Source organism: Phaenicophaeus curvirostris, chromosome 7 (genome assembly GCF_032191515.1).
Source record: "Phaenicophaeus curvirostris isolate KB17595 chromosome 7, BPBGC_Pcur_1.0, whole genome shotgun sequence".
In the NCBI taxonomy this organism is placed as follows: domain Eukaryota; kingdom Metazoa; phylum Chordata; class Aves; order Cuculiformes; family Cuculidae; genus Phaenicophaeus; species Phaenicophaeus curvirostris.
The window spans coordinates 21,164,510-21,183,085 of NC_091398.1; the positions used below are offsets into that span (position 1 = coordinate 21,164,510).

General features: G+C 37.7%; 1 protein-coding gene across 1 annotated transcript in view; it reads right to left on the reverse strand.

Moving 5' to 3' along the window:
- LOC138722690 (collagen alpha-1(XXVIII) chain-like) overlaps positions 1–18,576 on the reverse strand; it is a 35,750-nt gene that overhangs the window by 12,004 nt on the left and 5,170 nt on the right. Inside the window, exons 5-23 of the mRNA XM_069861155.1 lie at positions 18,229–18,288; positions 17,048–17,101; positions 16,702–16,746; positions 15,966–15,992; positions 15,329–15,373; positions 14,706–14,750; positions 14,031–14,084; positions 12,656–12,724; positions 11,916–11,984; positions 9,928–9,996; positions 7,703–7,771; positions 7,200–7,268; positions 7,040–7,108; positions 5,828–5,896; positions 4,542–4,613; positions 3,584–3,652; positions 2,401–2,472; positions 885–953; positions 403–471 (exon numbers count right to left, since the gene is read on the reverse strand). Of these exons, the coding sequence (XP_069717256.1) occupies positions 403–471; positions 885–953; positions 2,401–2,472; positions 3,584–3,652; positions 4,542–4,613; positions 5,828–5,896; positions 7,040–7,108; positions 7,200–7,268; positions 7,703–7,771; positions 9,928–9,996; positions 11,916–11,984; positions 12,656–12,724; positions 14,031–14,084; positions 14,706–14,750; positions 15,329–15,373; positions 15,966–15,992; positions 16,702–16,746; positions 17,048–17,101; positions 18,229–18,288 (1,164 nt within the window). The remainder of the gene's footprint in view (positions 1–402; positions 472–884; positions 954–2,400; positions 2,473–3,583; positions 3,653–4,541; positions 4,614–5,827; positions 5,897–7,039; positions 7,109–7,199; positions 7,269–7,702; positions 7,772–9,927; positions 9,997–11,915; positions 11,985–12,655; positions 12,725–14,030; positions 14,085–14,705; positions 14,751–15,328; positions 15,374–15,965; positions 15,993–16,701; positions 16,747–17,047; positions 17,102–18,228; positions 18,289–18,576) is intronic.

Genomic DNA, 18,576 nt, shown 5'->3' on the forward strand with positions numbered 1-18,576 from the left:
TACTGACAGTTTAGCTCACGTCATGAGATGTTTGAAGTCTGTGCTTCGCCCTGTTTCAAAATTAGGAATGAAGCATAGGAACCTGGCTAAGAAAATTAACTGTGCTTGACAGCTAGGCACATAAATCAGGTGTTCTCTCTATATTCACTCCTCATCAATTAAAACCTGACATTTTTCTCCTGGTTCTATGTGATGTGGAAGCTTATTTTTCATGCAGCCTGGAAGACTGACCATCCATAGTCTTCTGGCTCTGCAAATCCTTGTAGTCTGCTAGTGTTGTACAACATACACCTTAAGAATAGTGGAAGACTTGGCCATCCTAGGCAATCTGCTGTTGCTTCACTGAAATCCTGCCTTATTTTACAGTTTGTCTAGAAATCAGTTTACCAATTTAGGAAATACCTTTGCTCCAGGAAGCCCAAAACCTGGTTCTCCAACTGGTCCAGGAAGACCAGGCAACCCAATGTCACCCTGCAATGAAGAAAACATGTGCTCTAGTTACATAATTTATTAAACACTAATCACAGCCTGTGGTTTTGGATTTCTGTTGGACAAATTTATATACATCAAGCATAATAGCTAATTTTACTTTTTGCTCTATCAAGCATTAAGCACCAAAAGCAGAAGAAAGAAAAGTATTTTGATACCCAAGTTATCCAAAACAAAGAAATGAATGTAGGTAGGCCACACCTCAAGCTGGTACACAGCTAATACCAGAGCATTGTGGTAACTAGACTGGATACAATACATAACTCCGCTCATAGGAAAAAGAAAGTGTTATTGACCTCATAAGGCTGAAATTATTTACACAAATAATAGCATGGCCTATTTCACACTTTTCACCCTGTCTTTGTAAGCATTAAGAGCTGCAGTGTGGATATTACCTTTGGTCCAGGCACAGCTCTGCCAGGAGGCCCTGGCATTCCAAGACGTCCTGGTGTACCAGGCTCACCCTGCAGTGAAGGGAAGAGCAAACATTATGTTTTTTGTGAAAGTGAGCATGAGCATCTCACAGAGAAAACTTCTTAAAGATTTTTAGTGTTTTTAAATAGTCTGTTTAGTGTACATTTTTACCCCGTTTTATTTTTTCTCTTGTGTGTATAAATAGCAAAGGACTTAATAAGAAACTGGAGGAGAAATCTGGCATAGTCCCTCTCTTGCTTTCAGTGAGTACTACGTATTTGGGTAGAAACTCCAAATCCATAAAAGAATATCAGCCATGAGTAAGTGTAAAGGAGAATAAAGTTGTCATGTGTATATGCCATACACTATACTATCTTCCCAAGTATTTCAAGATAAAAATATCAGTATTAGTACCCTTTAACTTTTTCCAAACTGACAGGGAAGCAACACGGTAAATGCAAAATGTTTTAAAAAATGCTTCTAGATCATAGAACCACAGAATGGTTTGTGTTGGAAGGGACTGTAAAGATCATCTAGTTTCAAACCCCCTGCCATGGGCACAGACACCTCCCACTAGACCAGGCTGCTCAAAGCCTCATCCAGCCTGGCCTTGAACACCTCCAGGAATGGGGCAGCCACGACTACTCTGGGCCACCTGTGTGAGTGCCTCACCACCCTTACAGGAAAAATTTCTTCCCAATATCTAATCTAAATCTTCCCTCTCTCAGCTTAAAATCATTACCCGGGATCCTATCACTGCACTCCTTGATAGAGAGCCCCTCCCCAGCTTTCCTGTAGCCCCCTTTAAGTACTGGAAGGTTGCTATAAGGTCTCCCTGGAGCCTGCTCTTCTCTAGGCTAAACGAGCCCAACTCTCTCAGCCTGTCCTCATATGGGAGGTGCTCCAGCCCTCCGATCATCTTCGTGGCCCTCCTCTGGGTTCGCTTTAACAGATCCATGTCCTTCCTATGATGAGGTCTCCAGAATTTAACACAGTAGTCCAGGTGGGGTCTCTCACCAGAGTGGAGTAGAATGGGAGAATCACATCCCTTGACCTGCTGGTCACACTTCTTTTGATGCAGCCCAGGATACGTTTGGCTTTCTGGGCTGCAAGTGCACTTTGCTGGCTCACATTGAGCTGCTCATCCACCCCTGCCAAGTCCTTCTCTTCAGGGCTACTCTCAATCCATTCTATGCCCAGCCTGTGTTTGTGCTTGGGACTGCCGAGCCCAGGTGCAGAACTTGCATTTGGCCTTGTTGAACTTCATGAGGCTCGCGGAGGCCCATCTCTCAAGCCTGTCAAGGTCCCTTTGGATAGCATCCCTTCCCATGTTTATAGGGATCATGGCATGTCTTGCTAAGAGAAGCCTCAGCTGAAGCTTTTTTTAAAATTACTTTTTAAGAAGCAAGTTTATGCTAGGACAGTTGCTTCTGAGATCTAGAACAAAGCACAGCTTTGGAAGGCTATTTTACATGCACCTGATGGTAATAAACCTACTTTAGCTCCAGCAGGTCCAGGCACTCCTGCTGGTCCTGTGAATCCACGTATCCCTCTCTGACCTTGATCTCCCTACAAAAACAGAGAAGACATGTCACACATACCAAGTAAAATTAAGAATGTGTTAATCGAAATTAATTGTAAATATCAATGAGCTGGTGCACATGAGCTGTTCCTATTGCCTTTATTGGCAAGACAGTTAATTCCACTCAGTAGTTGTCCAGTTTTGGGCTAGTATAGTTAAAAATATGTAGATCTAATCTGAAATTAAACTAACAGATTTACTAGTGAATACTGGGGAAAAAAAAAGAACCAAAAGGAGTCTCAATAATTGCATCCTTGTAGTTGAAAATTCAAGTTAAGTAATTACATGAAAAAGATACTATCTAAGAGAAATAATCAAGAAAAGGGAAAGATAATGCACTCAAAGGTACTTGTTTTTAATTCAAAGACAAATAGGGCCAATCAATTTACTACAATGACCTCTCTGGTTGATCAGCTTATACTTCTGGGCAGAAGGAAGTTAACAATAGATTGTGTAAAGTTTGTAAAGAGGTAACTGCTATTTAAGCATATTATTAGCTGTAATAAATGCAACAAAAATGGAACAGCTGAGTCCAGAAAAATTCTGAAAAAGTTCCAATACCGTAATTAATTTTATTGCTGCATCATATCATCTGCATGTATTCCCTACCAAAGTAATCTGAAAACAGCTGGATGCCTTGATTTTCCTTCCTGTGCTGTTTTTCAGCCCTTCCAGCTTTTTGCAATTGTGACACTTAGTGTTTTTCTTTCTCTTCTATTGTGACATTAAATTTCTGCATGTCTTGTCAAATGTACTGGACAACTATTCCAGCAATTTTCAGTGTCTTTATTTCACACGATACAGATGCTGATAGGAGAAACCAGTATTACTTCTCCACCTGTGAATCAGTGCAGAAGACCAATACAAGTGCCAGAACTTAAATATTGACCCAGTTATTCCTACTAGGAGAAGCAGTATTCCCAGTATGCTTTTTGTGAACTTTCAGGACCAGATACCACCACAGGTACACTCATTAACTTATTCTCTGAGGTATGTTTTTTTCATTACTTATAACACACCAAAAAAAGAGAAGGCTTTGACAAACCTGTTGCTGGAACATTACAACTTTGAATGTCACCTTTAGTAAGAAATTCTCACCTTTCCCCCCTGTACTCCAATCCCTGGGGAACCTTCAGGACCTCTAAGACCAGGTAACCCTGGTTCACCCTGGAACAGAAAAATCAAAGCAGTATTTCAGTGTTGCACAGACATGGTACAGGACCAACTCTGTATTCACTTAAACTCATTAAAATCATAGATCTTGAGACGCAACTCCCACTGATATCAGTGTTCCCAGGATTTTCTTCCCATATTCAGAAGTAACCACTGCAAAACTCAGTGGAATACATGAAGTTGCAATGTTTCATAGATTCATAGAATGGTTTGGGTTGGAAAGGACTGTGAAGGTCATCTAGTCCAACCTCCCCTGCAGTGAGCAGGGACATCTTCAACCAGATCAGATTCCTCAAAGCCCCATCCAACCTGGCCTTGAATGTTCCCAGCAATGGGGCATCTACCATTTCTCTGGGCAACCTGTTCCAGTGTTTCACCACCCTGAGTGTAAAAAATTTCTTTCTAATTTTTAGTCTAAACCTCTCCTCTTTTAGTTTAAAACCATTACCCATTGTACTGTTGCTACAGATCCTGCTAAAAAGTTTCCCCCATCTTTTTTATAAGCCCCCTTTAAGTATTATATTTCCCTAATGATGGCTGGACATTCTGAGTATAGAACCTTTAAATGTATAGAGTTTCTGATTTTAGGAAAACATCATGATCAAAAGGCTATGAAAGGTGGCCTGAAGCCATTTTAGTGGTTTACCTTCTGAGTTACAGGGCATTTGGAGGATTATAAAAAGCCAACGAGTGTAAACAAGATAAGACAACACCTCCCCGCCCCCCCCAAAATGATTTTTTTTTTTTTAAATGTTTGAAAGACAATTTTCTTCATTGAAAAATGTGCTACTTTTCCCCTTGTCCATGAATGCTCTCTCTTCCAATGATTTGGGTGTCAGCAATTGGAGGGAAGCAGTTAGACTTCAGACAGAGCAGAACCAACCTTTTGTCCAGGGGCTCCATCTTCTCCTGGAAGACCAGGCAGACCTGCCAGTCCTGAAAGGCCTGGCTCACCCTGACATCAAAAAAAGGTAAGTCCTTCCATTAAATGTAGACTTGGTACTATTCTTTCTCTGAATCAAGGACATCTATTTTTAAAGGTTTACTTAACTGTAAATATATATTTATAGCAAATATTTATGCATATGAACCCAAATCTTGTCAGGTTATAAAGACAACTCTCATGTATCTGGAACTATCCTACTGTGTGACTGTTCAAACTGTGCCTTTTATCTATGCAATTAATATTATTATCTGTAAATGCTCCAGCTCATTCTTAATAAACAATGCCATAATTTCATGAAGTGGCAGGATTTGAGGTTAATATCAGACAGAGCCGACTGTGACATGATGACTGACATCTTGCTGGTGAAAATAAGTACAAATCTCTTAATGGCAGTGGAATTGTCATTACCCATTTATGTAAGATTCAAGAGCCTGACTTGGTTTTACATAAAATGGGATTATCTGAGGTCAAAGGGGTTCACTCAGCATTACCATATTTTGTGAAATTAAAGAAATCAAAGAATTTCTTTCTTTTTCGAACCCCTTTCCCAAATCCCTAATAAACAAGAGCAAAACTAGTTTGCACTGTCACAAAAGTACTTATTCATCTCCTGGTATTTTGTATTAATCTGGCTGTTAAAGACATAGGGACTGGTTAATATCCCAGTCACATCAGCATTAAGATTATCTGGTTACAGCTTTCTTTTCTTTAAGCAAGTGTGCTTTCTCTCTAGTAGCACAGCTTGTCTCCTTTCTGAAGGTGCAAGGATGTAGCTGCAGCTCTGTTTACAGCCCATCCTATGTGAAAAGGGAAGGAGCAGCACAGTAACCACTGTTTAGTGCTTTTTTTTCCACCAGCTCTGGCTATAGCTTAGGTTATGCTGGAGACTATGAGTTCTGGCAACTGGTTAATATTCTGGGTAATTTTCTGGGCAGAGCCGTAGGTAAACTGTATACAACAGTGTTTTAAGCATGAGCCAGGCACGTGGAAATTTTCAGTCACAAGAAATCTTACTACTTTTGTACAGAACTGGAATATTTAAAACTGGTATATTTAAAATGAAAAATCTCTGTTAAAAATTTTATAGATTGAGAACCTGAATTTTATTTCTAAAACTATTTTTATATGCCTAAAGAATAGGATACTCAGGAACCACCAATTTCAAATCCAAACAAATAAATAAACAAATGAATAAATAGAAAATTCCTCTATTAACAACGTACCTTAGAACCGGGTTCTCCAATACCTCTTTCTCCTGGCACTCCAGTCTCTCCTGGCAAGCCTTGTTCACCCTTAATTAGGAATTATTTTTTAACAGTGTTATGAAAAAATATAAAAGCATATTCTTGTTTGCATATATACAAAGAAAGTTTAGTGTGATATTGTCTTTCGTATGACATGTTAAATGCTTAGTCACAGTGATTTAGAATCTGCAGCATGTTTTGAGCTGTCATCAAGAAGTTGTTGGTGGAAATGATTAATGCTGTCAATCTATAATTTTATGTCCCTGTGAACGTTTCCTGCAAAGGTAGCTGATATTTCAGGAGCATATCTGACATCCACAGACAACTGATCCTTCTCAGGCAAAGCATATCCCTGCACAATCACTTAAAATGTAAGAGATGATCTCTGATGCTGCAAAATACTTTACCTGATGTAGACCTTTGACTCACACTTCTAGTTCCCTTATACTGTGCTTTAATAGCTTGCAGCCATTCAGAACCTTATCTGTCACCTCTTTCAGAAAATTACTTTAAATCTTCATTCCAAACACTCCAAGGGAGACATCTTTCATTAACTGTTCCGTATTTTGTGATAATGTCAAGGCTAGGTTATTCTGACAGTTTTCCTTCAGCAAAGGTAAGATTCATTACACCTCGGACCATTCTTAACTGCTAGATACAGTTAATACGCAAAGTCAGGTGAGAACAATAGGCAACAGGAGTAACAAGGAAGGCAGACAATCTGCAAGGTATGTATGTGTTTTTCTGGAGTGGCAACAGTACAGTGAGGATACAAGATGCTCTTGAAATGTTACTGTTCTGTGTTAAGTGCAACTACTTTTTTGAACTGATTCACTGCACCTGATACTATGAAACTGCAAGTTTAAGGCAGACAACCCTTTCTATAGAAACATATTGGACAAAGTGCAATCCACTCTCTGATATGTTTTACCTCAAAAGGTTCTGTGGTGAGCCAAGCCAAAACCTAAATAGATAGCTAAGGCATTGGTTTATCAAGACTTTTCAGTGAAGTAGCATCTGCTGTACTGTTTAATAACATTAATAAAGAAAACAATTTCCTGCATCTAAGTGAATTCTTAAATTAGTGTTCAGCACTTTAACAAGCACAAGGATAGAGACAGACCACTTCTTAATCAGGAAATATAACAGTAAAACCAGCACAGTAGCTTTTACATCAGAAAATTCCCTAACCTTTGGTCCAGGTAGTCCCTGTCCTGGTAACCCTCTAAAGCCGGGTGGTCCTTTTGGGCCCTCCACTCCCTGAAAAGATTATTTGGGTAATTATTAACAATAAAATATTCTTCGCTGCTATGTATTTAAATGTGGGGTGAGGGGGAAGTGAAAACTGCACCTTCTCTCCTTGAATTCCAATTCCAGGTAATCCAATTGGCCCAGGTAAACCAGGAGGACCAAATTCACCCTGGCAAACAAAGTACAATTGCTTAGTTGTGTAAAGGTACAGAAACAGTCTGGGACAGATCCTGTGCTAGTACATGTTGACTTTACCTCTTTTGAAGTAGTGAAATTAAGGATCTGACCTTTTATCTTTCATACGTGCATTTACTCCCTGCTGGGTCAGTTGCAAACAACCACTAGTCTCTTTTTCCTTTTCTAAACCTTAACATTCCCATGGAATGCTTTTTGTAACATTTCCTATTTTAATATGAAGAGATGTTAAAATAGGTTGGGAGACTTTACTAGGCACAAATCTCTCTACAAAATACCTTATTTTCCAGACCCTATTATAGGTTCCTTGCCTCATTACACCTTTTGTAGTGAATATCAACCATATATTCCTGCTGTTATACAGATATATTAGCACTTGTTAATCCTCTGTATTTACTTACTGCTCACCTTTTCTCCTTTTATGCTGATGCCTGGAAGTCCACGAGGGCCTTTTGGTCCATCAAACCCACGGTCTCCCTACATGAAAAAAATAATACCAAGTTAACTGCAGAAAGGCACAGCTGTTCTGTCTGAAGTAACTAGATACACTGTTTGCTCTGTCATCATGAAAACTAAAATGAGAAGAACCAGAAAATAGCTCCTGGATCTGTTTTCCAGGACACTAAAGAGGTCATCTTTTCAAATGAGCTTGCTCTGCAGTTTGAAATTGCTGATGAAAGAACTGAACAAGCTTCTTTTTATTTTCCTGCCCACCTCAGTTGCTTAAGGTCCTGTTCTACTTCACTGATAAAACCACAACTGATTTATATGTCAGCCAGGTTGAGTTCTGAGATGAACAGAAAGCTGAATTCTGCTTATTTGTGCCATGGGTTAATATCTTTTAAGTGTGGCAATGAGGATCTAGCTCTCACTAAGAATTTTACTGGAATAAACACCAGGCCAAACTCTATTTTTGTAGGAGTCTGTATGTAAATGTCATTGTCTCTCTAGAAGTTTATTTACAAAATTGTGGTCCTGGGGAGAATTCAGGTTACTTATAAGTACCCAAATAGTGTGCTTTCTTGTACTACTGTTAATAAAATATGTAGAGACAGGTCATTAGTTTGTGTAAATTGTCACAGACTATGTGACACAGTTGGGCACAGTTATGCCCAAGACAAACCCTTTCTCTCCCTAGTAACACATCCCATGATTTTAAGTGTCACTGAAATACATTACTTGGATTTCTGTTTAAAAATAGCATACTTTACTCTGGATGCTTTAGAACACCTGCCTTCAGTTTCTGTATCACTGAACTATGAGCTTCCAGTAAAAATGTTCCAAAGAAAGCAACTGTAAAATTTGATTTAGATGAACAAATCACCTGGTTAATGTGTGTTTAAAACCAAAAAACTGACATACTTGGCAGCTGTAAATAGGATGAGGGATGTGTATAGACTCTGTTGATACATGCTTCGCTCCAGGTCAGATTTGGCAGTAAGAAGTGGTACATATTTTATAGAATCAAGGGTTCCAATAATGCTGTCAGAATTCCACTTTGATTATTTTGATTATTTCATTCTGCCTATCCCAATTGCTCAATAGTTCTGGTTAGATTATGCATTCTTCTATACTTGTTCGCACTGTGCATTGTTGCCATGCTTTACTTATTAGTGGTAGTGTCTCTTTCCACATGAATTGGTATTTCAGTGGCAATGGAGTAATTTCTAAATGTACTTTCTTCAAAAAATTTGTTTTCATGCATGAGAACTGCTAAGCGAATACAAACCACCAACAATGAGACTAAATAATTTATATAATTCATCATGAAATATATACTAGATGTTTGAAGAGATTATGTTGCTATCAGCAGTCAAATTTAAACCTATCTGAGTACACTATTGTGCTAAGCAAAAATCCTAAGATTTTACTTAAGGGACAGTTGGGACCTGCATCTGTGAAACAATTTTTTATTGTTTTCCCAACCAAAATTGCCTTGGTGCATGCATAAAAATGAGTGAACCATTTAGTTAATTGCTTAGCTTATGTACAAGCTGTGTCAGTTTATTACTGTAACCAAAGGGTTGTTTTTCACCAGCCAGCAAAAGGAGCTAACAGTGGGTCTAGTGAGTCTGTCCATGTAGGTGCAATTGCTACTGTCATTACTTTCCACTATATCTGAAAATTAGTAACTGCAGTTTCCTTTGCTCGCAAAATTAATTCAGACTTCTGCTAAAATGCATAAGCCAGTGGCTGAGGTATTTAAGAAGTTTAGAAGCCTTCCTTTAGTGACAGCAAAGATCTCTTTATCTTAAAGGATTCAGAAAAAAGCAACAACCAAAGGGTATTTTTCTCATTTTTATATACAGAAACACTTTTATTGTAGTTTATTTAAAATCAGATGCTGGAAGCTGTTTTCAAATTATAGCTGAATTTTTTCCCAGACTTAGATCCCACAAATTGATTGTCAGGTGAATTAAATATTGTCTTTATGAGCTCCAAAGGCTAGCTGTGCCTAGAAATTGTGTTTGGACCAGCTGAATTCTATGAAAACGTCCTGAGTTAATTGATGCCAAATTTTAATGTTAATTTACAAGCTACTTTCTCTGATTCCCTTGTCTGCTTTTAATTTGTTTTGTCATGCACTCATTTAATGGTGTTGCTCTGTTCTTAAAACCCTTTGACTGCTGTACCTTTGCTCCTGGAAGCCCTTCTCCTGGTGAACCTCTTTCTCCTTGAACACCTTGTGGTCCTGGAGGCCCCTGTTAATATAAGTTTAAAATGGTCTAGAATAGGTATTAACTACTCAAATCAACAGGAGCATGTTCTATGTCATTGTTGGTCTTAAGCACATCTTTAAATGTTGGTGTAGTTATAACCTGTTAGAAATGATACAGTAATATGATATGCACAGTGAATAAATGATGAGCATTCTGGCCTGCAGCAATAACAAGGCAGTTTTACTTTTCTGGTTACTTATGAATCACAAGTTATGCAACCATAATTCCTATTCCTTATGCTTTTGAAATCTTTACTCTCTAAACTTCAGTTTTGTTTACAAATTGTTACTAATACTTATTAATGTACCAGTATAATCATGAGAGACAGGGAGAACCAGATTAAAGACCATGCAGAACAGTACTGAAGGATATGTACCTGTAAAGAGAGATAACTCTCACTGGTTAAGAGAATAATAGCATGCCCATTTCTTTTTGCAAGCAGATCTGATAGAAGAACAAGGAATGAGTAGGACAACTAAAACCTTTCATTAAATGGAAGTCCAAAACCTGTGCACGCTGAGCCTGCTTCACAGTGTTTTCCCACATCTGTATTTTTTTTGTCTAATTTATTCCTTGAGATTAGACACACATCAATGAATGCTGGTAGATTTGGCTTTGCATAGCCTAAAGATGCTTCTGCTTCTGCACAGAGCTTTAGAGTTATGCCTAGTTCTTAGGTAAAGATAATTACACTGCATTCAACCATAAAAACACCCAAGTGTTTTGAAGCAAATACACTTTAAAGTAAATTTTTAAAAAAACTTCTTTAGTATATTTTTCAAATTCAGAAACTCATGTTATACTAGAACAGCTGTTGTGGCTAACAAAGATGCACATCGCAGCTGCCTCTTTCCCCACAAAATGGCTCCATTCTCTATGCTGTTGCTGAAGAGACTCCTCACTGCCCCACTTTGACTGTCACCACTGGTTTTACTTATAATGTTCATTTCTTTGGGATCTTCAACAAGAACTCACTCCTTTCCAGTAGTGTATTTTCAAGCAGATTTGAGATCACTCATTTCAATTACCAAAGCATCTTTCTGTTTGTCATTGGACTCCCTCTTCTGAAGCAATTATTACAAATACTTCCTTGTCAGTGTGAAAAAGCTGTTTGTGAAAAAAGTGGACTGTATTTCCCTTGTGGTCGCTGAAAAGGTCTTTCATCCATGTGATAAGAAATTAATTTGAGTCTGCTGTGTTGTAAATAGCTCAGTAAAAGGTGCTGTTTGGCACTTTGGAAAAAAAGTGACCATAAATTTGGCGTACTGGTTTTCTGAATCACCACAGAGATTAAGTTTACAAGCACCAGCAGCAGGAAGGAAAAGAAAAGAAAGAGGAGACTTCAGAGCCAAATCTACTATAAATTCTGAAAGATAAAAGTTGTTTTTTTTTTAATTTCTCCCTCTGTTATCTCCACTGAAGGTAACATAGGTCAGATTTTTATCTGGGACCACGTATATATAGTCTGAATGTCTTTATGGAGCTTGTTGAGGTATGACCATTTCTAATGCTACCGTGGCTGAAATGCAGCCTCTCCCTCAAAGCCATGCTGGTGTTAATGTTCTTATGATACTGAAAAACAGTCAACTTAAAAGTTACCCCATGTGGATTTGAATCTATCAGGGGACAAATTTATTTAAATATTTATGTGGGTTTGCATAAGTTATTTTTTCATAGCTATTTCAGAGACTAAAATAATTAGGAAAGTTAAGGAACCAAACACATTTCCAGTTTATTGAGGGAAATGAAAGTCAGGCAATATAGTATGTATGAGAGTGAGGACTAGTGGAAGAAAGAAAAGAGATGGTATCATTTAACACGCATGTATCTCATCAGGGAAGCACTGACATTTTTTCCTTTCTGTCCTGCTTCTCTCTCACCAAATGAAAAGAAAGACATACCAGAAGTCCTGGCTCACCAACTCCAGGTGGTCCAACAGGGCCTGGTCTTCCCGTCAAACCAGTGTCACCCTTCAAACAAAGATATATTTTGAAAATGCCTGATTTAAGTGCTTGCATGTGTGCAGCATATAACAATGCATCAGATATTCTAAGTTTGCAGTTGCTTATGTAGGAGAATACAGCCACAGCAGGGAAACTCCCAAGTGTCCACAGAGCCTTAGGGCATAAAAAGCCAAACAGAAATTGAACTGGTGCAGTTTCACAGCGTTAGGGGACAGCCTCAGTTCTGCATTTGAGATAAGACAATGCTGAATCTAAATGGTTAATTATTCCCATTGTATTCCTGGTATATTATGTTAAAGTTGTCCTTTTCCAAGAAGTCAGTTTTTCTATCATAGTGTTTCAGTTTCCTTTATGCCAATCATCCAAAATAACAAGTCTGTTTATCGCAGGATAAGTTTTGTTTAAGGCTATGTATGTGTTTCTACTTAGCCATAGACTGCTTGGATCGAGTTCTCGAGCATAAGAACTACTGTAAAAAGTCCTCTAAAGTACATACTTAAAATGTACTTTTTTTTTTTTTAAATCGTTTTGATCAACATACAAAACACCTGTCCAGTACCATAAAAACAGCATTTAAGGGCTTAAAGTTTCTCATGTACCAGCAAGTATATTATCTCAGCTGTCTTAGTTTTCATTCTTATCCTACAATACATGTAGAAGATGGAAGATGCTTGTACCTTTGGGCCTGGCAGTCCTATTCCAGTCTCTCCAGGCAGGCCAGGTGGCCCAGGGAGACCTCTTTCACCCTTTTCAAAGAATGAAAAAAGAAACAGTTCTGTTTATCAACTGATGTCTAGGAAAATCAGTTTAACACAGTTTGTTGACAAAGAACAAATTTTGAAATTAATTTTTTTGTTTATATCCTGATTTTCAGCCCATTGGAATTGTCTTAGACAGTATTTCATCTGTTCACCCTTTGAATGCTTAAAAATTCCCTTTATTAAGAACACAGGTATTTCCTGTACAAAGCGATACCAGAGGAAAAAAAAGGCTTTCATGTGGGATATGAGAGTTTTGACAGCCAGCTGCTCTATGCCTCACTTTTGGCCAGCAGGTGCTCAAGTATGATGCAAAGGAGATATGAAGAGAGATATCAAAATAGATTATGTCCTTTATAAACTTATTTTCAAGTTTTTCTCCACAACAATATTCCTTTCAGTAGCTGAAGAACCCATTAGCCTTCATTGAATTATTTCGTTTAAGGTTTTTCTGAGCATCAAAGTGTAACTGTGCTCTCTCTTTATGAAATTAAATCAGTTGCTATAATTGTTTATAATAGCCAGTGATATTTGCATCTTCTGTTAATCTACTATGATAAAGATATCAAGTCATCATAGAACCACAGAATGAAGAAATCTCCATTGTCATACCTGGAGTTTACAATGGGTAACTGACTAGTAAACTCAGCATATCTTAAGGATTTAATAAATGTAAATTACACATTTTTCAAAGAAACAAATACAAAATAATTTACGTTTACAGAAGGGGCTGGAACTAGGCTGCACCTAGTGCAGTGATGCACTAGGTGATTTCGATGGCCTGCCTTCGGAGGGCTCATGGCAAGACAGTGTCCTGAATTGCTCTCATCCTCATGTCTTTCATATATCTTTTGCTGAATATCAATAAAGAGTAGGACTACTAATTTTGAGCTATAAAATTTTTCTTGAGAATGTATAGTTTCAAGAGAAGTGTTTGTTTGAGAACCCAAACAGAACTCCTGCTTGGCACTTAGGGAAAATAAGTTTTAAATTGGAAACTGAAGAAATGCAATGCTACACTACTGCCAAGTCATATTCTGTGATGCTGCCATATTTTAAATGTTCATGAGAAAAGATTGGAGTGTGATTTGAACCTGAATCCAATAAAAAGAGCAAATGAATACCTTTCTTAGGAACTCTGTAAACTACAAACAGTATATGACTCGATAGCAACATCATGTTAAACTGCATCCTCTACAAGAGGGATATGGGATAAAAGGATAAAAGCATTACTGTTGTGAGACTGTATTAATCTTCTAACATTAAGAAAGAGAAGAAATAATGCAGTTCTTGCCTTTGATCCTTGCAGGCCTTCAGGCCCTTGATCTCCAGGTTGTCCTTGGGGACCCTAGTAAAACAGGATTGGTTTTAATAAGATTTTTTTCAAGCTTTCAGAGTAATGGTGATTTGAAAAACAATCTCTAATTTGCTGTAGTCTGCATGAAAATATGAATTACAAACATTTCAGAACTGAAGCTTTGCTTTCAAATGTATAGATTTAGCTACTCAACTCAGCTGGAGCTGGGTCCAGTAATTAAGGGGGAGAATTTGGCTTTCCCTTTATTTGAATACAATTAAAGGTACTCAAAAGACGAGATTTACAGAAACATCTATGATGGCCTGAGCTCCTTGGCCTTCAGTGCAAGAGCATTGGCATGAAAAGAGACTTAAGTGTTTTTGTGTACTTCTGTGAGATAATGAAATAGCTAAGACACTGAAAGGGAAACGAATTATTTGGTTTTTAATGGAACTGTGTTTTCTGTGGTCTTTGAGACTTAATTTGTCTAGACTGGGCCACCAAATTCTTGTTAATTTTGCTGTTTAAGAAGATACATTTTGGATGCCTTGAACTCAGTGACTCAAAGATTCCATGATGGCTGTGGGATGATATTATTTCAGAGCTTTGAATCCCAGGGAACCAGGTACTGTTTTTATAGTTTCTTTATGTTATTTTTTTTTTTTTTTTTACCTGTAGCCCTGTTGTTCCTCTGGGGCCGACTGGACCTTCAGGACCCTGAAAGCCAAGTGAAAAAAAAAGATACATTTATGTATAGTTCGATTTTGTCAAAGCCACTTTTAGTTAACTTTTTATTAAGTTATCTTATTTAGATATCTTCACATTAAAATAAAAAAAAATGAAGTGAAGCTCAGCAGTTAGCAAGTATTATCAAGCTTAATTACCAAGTAATCCAGGATTGTACTCTGTTTAATTTAAAATAGTCATAGCAATTATATGCCAAGTCTTGAAGTTCAATGGTAGAAACACTGACTTAATTTTTACCTCTCATTCCTTTTGCTTACTACTTCAAGCCTTCTACCTCTTTTAAAGTCAAGTAGAGTTTTACCATTGTTATAAACAGGCGAGGCTTGCACCTTACGAGGAATCATAAAAACACAGAAGGAGCTGAGAAAGTTACTATAATTTGTATCCTTGCTCACTTCATTTTTTAAAACTGTCAGTTGCTCATTTCCCTCATGCTTAGAATTAATATTTGACGTAAATCTATCACCATGTTTTTTACTGAGGGAATTGTAGTTTTTCTTTATTTTCAGTGTGTTTCCCAAAAGCATAACAGATTTGTGGCTACTTACTCTGTCTCCTTTTATCCCTGGGATTCCACATTCACCTCTTTCACCCTAGAAAGGAACAGGAATAAATATTTATGAGGTATACTGAGCATATCATCCTTATTCTTTGGGTGCTTTAGTTGAAAACTAAACGTTAATGTTATCATGACATATCATAGCAGTTGTGCTGTATATTCATTGGCGAAGGGACATACAGAATCACAGCAGGATAGAATGGTTTAGGTTGGAAGGGACTGTAAAGATCATTCAGTTCCAACCCCCCTCCATGGGCACGAACACCTTCCACTAGACCACGCTGCTCAAAGCCTCAACCAGCCTGGCCTCCAGGAATGGGGCATCCATGACCACTTTGGGCCACCTGTTTGAGTGCCTCACCACCCTCACAGTAAAAAATTTCTTGCTAATATGTAACCTAAATCTTCCCTCTTTCAGCTTAAAACGGTTACCATGCTACCTGCTAAAGAGCTCTTCTCCATCTATCCTATAGGCAACATCTTCTATGACAGCTTGTGCAGCAGGTGGTAAGATGATGTCATTGTTCATTACAAGTATTTATATGAAATATGACACTATAAATAACAACAACAACAACATAATCAAATATCCAAATGTAAGCAGAAGCTTCATCCAGAAGTAGTACCTTCTCTCCTTTATATCCATATTTCCCCTGGTAAAAATAAAAAAGCAAAGCAGGTTGTAAGGATATATAACCTGAATGTGAGTGTTGATGCTATTTATAATGAATAGTTAGGTAGAAAAGGTGATCTCTGACAATATGACTCTAAATACTGCACCTACTGGTCAGGATGTGTGAACAAATCTTATGAAACTGCCATTTTTAACTGAGATTTTGATGATGTAAAAGCACATCAGCTAGAGTTCGTATTTCCACCTTAGCGAGAAACATGTTAGAATAAGGAAGCAAGAAAAAACTCAGTAATTAAAAAGGATGCACTTAATAAATAAGAAAATATAAAGTAGAGTGACTAATACATGAATGAATTCAAAGTTAAATGCTAAGGGGCTGGTCCTACAGTTACTTCCTGTATGTATTTCACTTTATTTGCCAAATGAAAAATTTAAACTGACCATAAAGATGCAGGTAGAGTCTCAGTTTCTGTAATGTTCTTAGAGTATCATACCAGAGCTTTTCACACTTTTTAGGAGGGTCTATGTATTATTAGACAGCATTTTCTAGATCACACTTATAAGAAAATTCCCTTTCTTTGTACGGTTATTCTCTTTATTTAAACAATGATAATGTTTTCAGTTTTTCTAGCGTTAATGAATCATTAGCCGGTAAACCAGAACTGAAATTTACTATTATAAGGAAAAAAAGTGCTTATTGGAGAAGAAGGGAATAAAAATTTTTTTACCTCTATTCCATCTCGCCCTGGGATTCCATTAACACCTGGTTCCCCCTGCAAATAATCCAACATCAAGATCAGTGAAATCAGGAAAAGATAATATTCTTTTGATTATCTGAGTAGATATCTCTGTGTAGTACAGGAAGCATACCAGCTTACACTTTTTACACCCTGATGATTTTATACATTAGATAAAAGGTCTTAATTTGTAAAAAATCCTAGTCTTTACTAAAGCAAAACTTTGTAGATGAAGACTAAGAAATTCACAGGTGAAAATACATGGGCACTATTAGGGTGTTATTGTCATATTAATGAAGTACCAAAATTTCCTTGTAAATCTGAAAAATCACATCACCTTTGCTCCTTTCAGGCCTGGAGCTCCATCATCCCCAGTGCGACCCTTTTTACCCTGAAAACAACAAAATAAAATTCTTACTTGTTAGTCAAATAATTTTACTTTACAATACATACACCTTAGATCTACAGGACATTTTCCCCCTATAGATTTATTTTTAAAAATCTCTAGATTTACCATAACCTTGAAACTGAAGTTCTGGGAGCAGTGGGACTGACTCAAGAGGCAGCTATTTTCCTTTTTTATCTTTGTTGTCAACAAAAATTGTTCAGGTCTCCTCTGAAGAAAACAGATGATCAGATGGTTTTGTAGCTACCCAGCTTGCCAAATGGGTGTTTAGTTTTGAGCTCTTTAAGATGTATGCTTTTCTTTAAAAGGTATTTGCACTCTCAAAGGAAAGACATGGAAAAATAACCCAAACAAAACTACTGTTGGCCCACATGAGACTGTATTTTCAATTAAAGTGTGGTGCACTGTGCAGAATAAAACTGATATGTATTTCTGTTTATGTAGGTTATATAGGATGTCCAGGTCAAACAGATGAGGATGGTGTTGGGGATATAGTGTCAGAGCATTCAAATACTAGAGTTCATTTTGAAACATAAAGCTTGCAGTTACCAAACCCTGTATGAAGCAATCCCCTAGATTTGCTTGGGAGTTCCAGTTCCGAGTTTATCCTGACAGAAGTCCAGTCTATTTTACCTTCTTATGAGTCCTGTCTCAGTTGTTCCTAATGCTTCAGCCTCTTGCTCTCTCTTGCTTTCAGAGAGCTTTTCAGAGAGCTTTTCAGAGAGCTTTTCAGAGACGACTGTTTGATTTTGGGCTAGCTATATCCACCTGGTCTGATTGTGACAGGTGAATCATTGTTCCGCACAGGAAAGTTGCTCCTTTCTGCCTTTTAAACAAAAAGGCAGACTAAAGAGGCTAAAGGGGGATCCTCACCACATCACACCCTTCTTTTTTTTCAGAGGGAGTGTCTCATGGCATTCTCAGGTGCCTTTGTGCATTTCTACTGGTGTAACATCTCCATGCAATGTAACTATGGAGGACTGTGTACTGAACCTTGAACTTTCATTGTCTCGGGATTTGGGTTCAAAAAATTTCCCCCCCCAGAATCCAACAATGAAATAAATCTTGATTTATACTGTATATCAGTTATTAGAGCAATGACAGCTACTTACAGCAGGGCCAGGAAGCCCTCTTTCCCCCTTCTCACAGTTACATATGGCAGCCTGGGGACACTTTGAATGGAAATAGTTCAAGTCAGCACATTTCAATACAAGAGAAAGAAAACACATTAGTATTCCTTTAAAGTTACTGTATGGCTAGTCTGAGTATACCAGTAATGACCAGAAGCCAGTTATATTTACATGTTTTACAGAAATAACAACTGTCAGTTTACCAGTCATCAGGAATGTGTCCTCTTACACTCCATCCAAAAATCTATATAATTCCCACTCCTGAAACTTCTATCATCTCAATAATGGCTTTACCTCCAGACTCTTCACAAGGTAAGTTTGTTGGTATGA